The sequence below is a fragment of the Myotis davidii genome, unplaced genomic scaffold, assembly GCF_000327345.1.
Source record: "Myotis davidii unplaced genomic scaffold, ASM32734v1 scaffold269, whole genome shotgun sequence".
In the NCBI taxonomy this organism is placed as follows: domain Eukaryota; kingdom Metazoa; phylum Chordata; class Mammalia; order Chiroptera; family Vespertilionidae; genus Myotis; species Myotis davidii.
The window spans coordinates 7291682-7296004 of NW_006383008.1; the positions used below are offsets into that span (position 1 = coordinate 7291682).

General features: G+C 43.4%; 1 protein-coding gene across 2 annotated transcripts in view; it reads left to right on the forward strand.

The window, feature by feature from the left end:
* The first annotated feature begins 616 nt into the window (after positions 1–616).
* Positions 617–4323, forward strand: part of UBE2J1 (ubiquitin conjugating enzyme E2, J1) — a 21908-nt gene continuing 18201 nt past the window's right edge. For both annotated transcript variants that reach the window (XM_006778263.2, XM_015557686.1), the window contains exon 1: positions 617–723. In XM_006778263.2, coding sequence (XP_006778326.1) covers positions 714–723 — 10 coding nt within the window. In that variant the 5' untranslated portion in view covers positions 617–713. The remainder of the gene's footprint in view (positions 724–4323) is intronic.

Here is a 4323-nt window from a genome sequence, read left to right on the forward strand (position 1 = left end):
GCGGGGCGGGGAGGCCGGCGGGCACCGGCACCCCGACTCCCCCTGCCCTGTCTGCGTGGCGGGGAGCTGGGTTGTACACACCCCCAGGAGCAGGTGCAAGGATGATGCCCGTGGGTGATGGCGGCCCCGGCCCGACTGCCGCCTGCTGTCGTCTCTGCTCGGCCGCTGCCGCCGGACTGTTATTAGCCGCCCGGCTCTCTCGCCTTTGAAATGAGTCCCAATAAATAGTATTTATTCTGTCTGTACCGTGACAATTTTTAAAAAATATATTTTATTGATTTTTAACAGAGGAAGGGAGAGGGATAGAGAGTCAGAAACATCAATGAGAGAGAAACATCGATCAGCTGCCTCCTGCACACCCCCCACTGGGGATGTGCCCACAACCCAGGTACATGCCCTTGACCGGAATGGAACCCGGGACCCTTGAGTCCGCAGGCGGACGCTCCATCCGCTGAGTCAAACCCGTCAGGGCCGTACCGTGATAATTTTGTCAGGAGGGAGAAAATTCAGATTATCTAAATGATCAGTTCGGATGATCTAAATGATCATCTTAACAATATCAGGAATGGTTTGTTTGACCAACCCTTACTGCTTTCTGTTTTGTTTCGTTTTTTTTCTTCCAAAAATACTTAAGGATTTGCAAAGACTCCAGAAAAGGGTGAGGATAGTGATTGAACAGAGCTTTGGTAAATTGGGTGCTGCCAAGCGAAGAGATGTTCTTAGGTGAGCAAATACGTAAGCGGAATGGGCCGTAACACGCGGGGGCGGGGCACAGAGCCCTCGAAAAGCCTGATGCAGGCTGTGGCGCTCCGAGAAATAATTGACGCAATCCCATTTCAGCGGGTTGACAGCTTCCCTGCGCCACCCGCCTTGTAAGGATGTCAGGAGGGGGGGAAGGAAGGTCCAAGGGAGAGGGAAAGAAAGTTTCATGGTAAGGTTAGATGGTTAGGTTCTCTAGACTGTGGTGGATTTATATAAAACGGGGGGAGGGGTAAAAACGTCTGGTGACTCCTTGGTCACGTGGTACCAGGTTCCTCAGGGCACCGGGGGTGCTTGGTGAAATGTCCAGAGACGACAGTGCAGTTTGGGATGGAGGTGGTTGTCAGAAGACATTGCCCAGTTGTGTAGGTCATCATACTGAGATGATGGTAAGCGTTTAATACTCTGCAGAATTTTGTACATTTCCAGAGAATAGGACCTATTGCCAGCAGGCTTGGGTTTCGGCCCAGCATGCTTCTAGCTGTGTAATAAACTGCTTCCTCTTTTTTGTTTCATTTTCTCAACGGTGATGTTACTATTCTAGACAGGATTTTTTAAAAACAAACATCTTTTTGTTGTTGTTATTGTGTGGATCATTTAGAGTTCATGGAGAAGGTGAATTTACTGAGATAGGGGACTTATTGAAAATGCTAGGAGGCTTAATGAAAGTACGTCCTTCCTTTGTTTTATTCTCAGTCCTGGGATATTTTTAGAGTAATGCCTATGTGAAAGGAGGTTGTTAAAAACACTGCAATAGATATAATCCTTTTTCTCTCTCACGTGGAGTTAGTTGTCTTAGAAGTATGATAGGACAATTGAGACAATATAGATAACTGGTTAAGGGCCAGTGTGCTAGCATGTGGATAGTAAGTTTGTTCATTTTATAGGTGGAAAAACATTTCTTTATGAATGGACTTGTGTGGGGCCACCTCTTAAGTCCTCTGACTAGCCTATCAGTAGTTGCCTCTGGATCAAGCTCCCTGATTCTTTTTTGGGTCTGCGCTGGCTAAGGTAGTAAGGTGTCAGAGTACAAAATAGGGAGACCTATGTGTAAAGAACCTCCTGTGGCAACTTTCTTCAGTAGGGGCTGACAAACTGTCCTTGCCCGTGGCGTTAACTGCACCTCCATGCTGATCATTCTCAAGCTTTAGTGTTCAGTTCAGATCCTTCTCCTCGGCTGCAGATAAATAAACTTACTGGTGATTTAATATCTTCATTCAAATTTCCCACAGACCAAAAAAATATCCAGTAGTATAAACACCAAACTTCCCAGTTTTCTCTCCTCCCCTAAACTTGCACCTCACCTTAATATTCCTTATCCCAGGGATTGACAGCACCCAAGTGTTCAGGGGAGTGATCTTTGATCTCATGGTCTACTTCTTTACTCTACCCCCTACCCTAAAACTCTCTCACACACAGGCATTTGAGCATGCAAACACACATATATCTAACCAGTCACTATTGCCACCAGATCAATTAAAACAAAACATAATAAAACCTGATTAGATCACTATTCAAATTGAGAAGTTTTCAGTAGCTTACTGATAGTTGTGTATACAATTCAAAGTAAATTGTTTTGCTTGGCCTACAGGGCTGCTCATGATTTGATGTTTGCTTTTCTCACCAGCCTGAACTGCTACCACTCCTATGCTCCTTTGCATTTTCACCATCTATCCATTTGCCCGAGTGTCTCCAGATAGAACAGCTCTTCTCACCTGTATGCCTTGGTCCCTGTTGGAACCTCTGCTTGGAATATCCTCCCTTTAATCTGTGTGAAAGTTCTAGTAATTGTTTAGGCTTCTTTAAGGTTCAGTCTTGTCCAGCTCCTGTAGGCAGTCTAAGGTGGTCCCTATATTTGTATAGTCTTGGTCAGTGTTTGTAATTGTTTTCATGTCTTTCTCACTGTGAACTCTTTGAAGGCAAGAAGCAAGTCCTGGTCATTCTTCTTTTTCCATTGCTCAGATATGTATTCTTTAAATGTTTATTGAATGGATACATTTATAGGGTCTTTCTGGGCAGAAACATTAGTCCTTAAATATTTGCTACGTGCCTTCATATGGGAACAGGAAGAGGCGGTTGGGGAGCATGACATTGGGTTTACATCCTCAATACACGTGCCTCTTTTCCATTTTACCCATGCTTTGGAGATTGATGATATCAGGATATTTGCTTTCTAAAATAAATAGATGCATGAGAGACAGTAACCTGCAAAAGATTCCTTTAGCTGGAGCTTTGTCTCCAAACCACAAAATAAACCCAGCGAGTTAGCCTGGGCATGTGCAGAATGCAAATGCCTAGGCCTATGGAGCCTAGAACTTGGATCCAGAATGATCATGTGGTCTCCATGAAAAGAAAGAACAAAAACAGCCAAGCCATCCCCCTTCCCTTTTCTGGAACATCTTATCTCACCATGATAGGAGAATTGAATAATCTTGCAAAGAGATAAGAGAGGAGCAGATGGGGGAAAACTTTTCTCTGTAGCCAAGAGGTGACAAGAGATGGAGTATCAGGAGTGACAGACTATGCTCTAGCCTTAGTTGCCAGTCAGTACTTTGAATCTTGACTATTCTATAGCAGTGACATTTCTCCTTGGGAGCCAGGTAGCCATGTCATGTGGCAAACTACATATGTTCAAGGCCTGATTTTGAAACAGAATTGAGAGCACCTTATATTCCAATTTATTTCTGACCTTAATAACTTATGATCTGGGGAAAAGGGATGGGGGAAAAGGCAAGAAGAAATATGTGAAGAAATTGTTGACTCCCATTTGACAGATGTAAACACTGAAGCAGAATAAGATTGACTTGTCCAATGATTAAGGCCGAAGGAATCAGAGCCAGTATTTTAATCCAGTTCTAATTCTAGAGTCGATGCTCTTTTTCACTAAGGCATTGATAATATATGCTATTTCAGAAAAAAATAGATTATGAAAACACTAGACTAATCTCTTTCTATTTGACTGTGTGGCTTTAGCTCGCACATGGTATGTGCCTATGTGGCCTATGAACTAATAAAAGCAACATGTTTAGGTATTAAGCGAATGATTGATTGTTCCTTTAAATGCGTTGTTGTAGCATTTCTGATCCTTTCATATATCTCTCCTAATATCCAGGTACTATTGGGTGTTTATTATCTTCTCTCTAACTGAAATGACATAAAATCTGCCTTATCAATTTAGCCATTATTCAGCTAGCTGATAAGGAATGAAGGAAAAACAGTCTCCTTGGCATCTTTGATTGTTTACAGCAGCCAAACTAATTAACTTGGTAATAGATTGATAATTCCCAGAACTCCTCAGGGATTTTTTATCTGGCCACATGGGTGGACAAGGGAAGGTGTCACAGACACCTCCCTGAGGAAGTTACTTAAAGGTTTGGTGGGAACCAGCTTAGATGATGAGGTGGAGGATAGGGGTGGGAGCAGCATTGCAAGTTGAGGAACCAGTATGTAGGAAGGTCTGGAGTAGAGAGAAGTGAGGTGTCTAGAACTTCCGGGAAGAGTGTTTCAATATGTACATGTTTCTAATACAGCATTTATTATGCTGTTTTGTACCCCCCCCCCCCC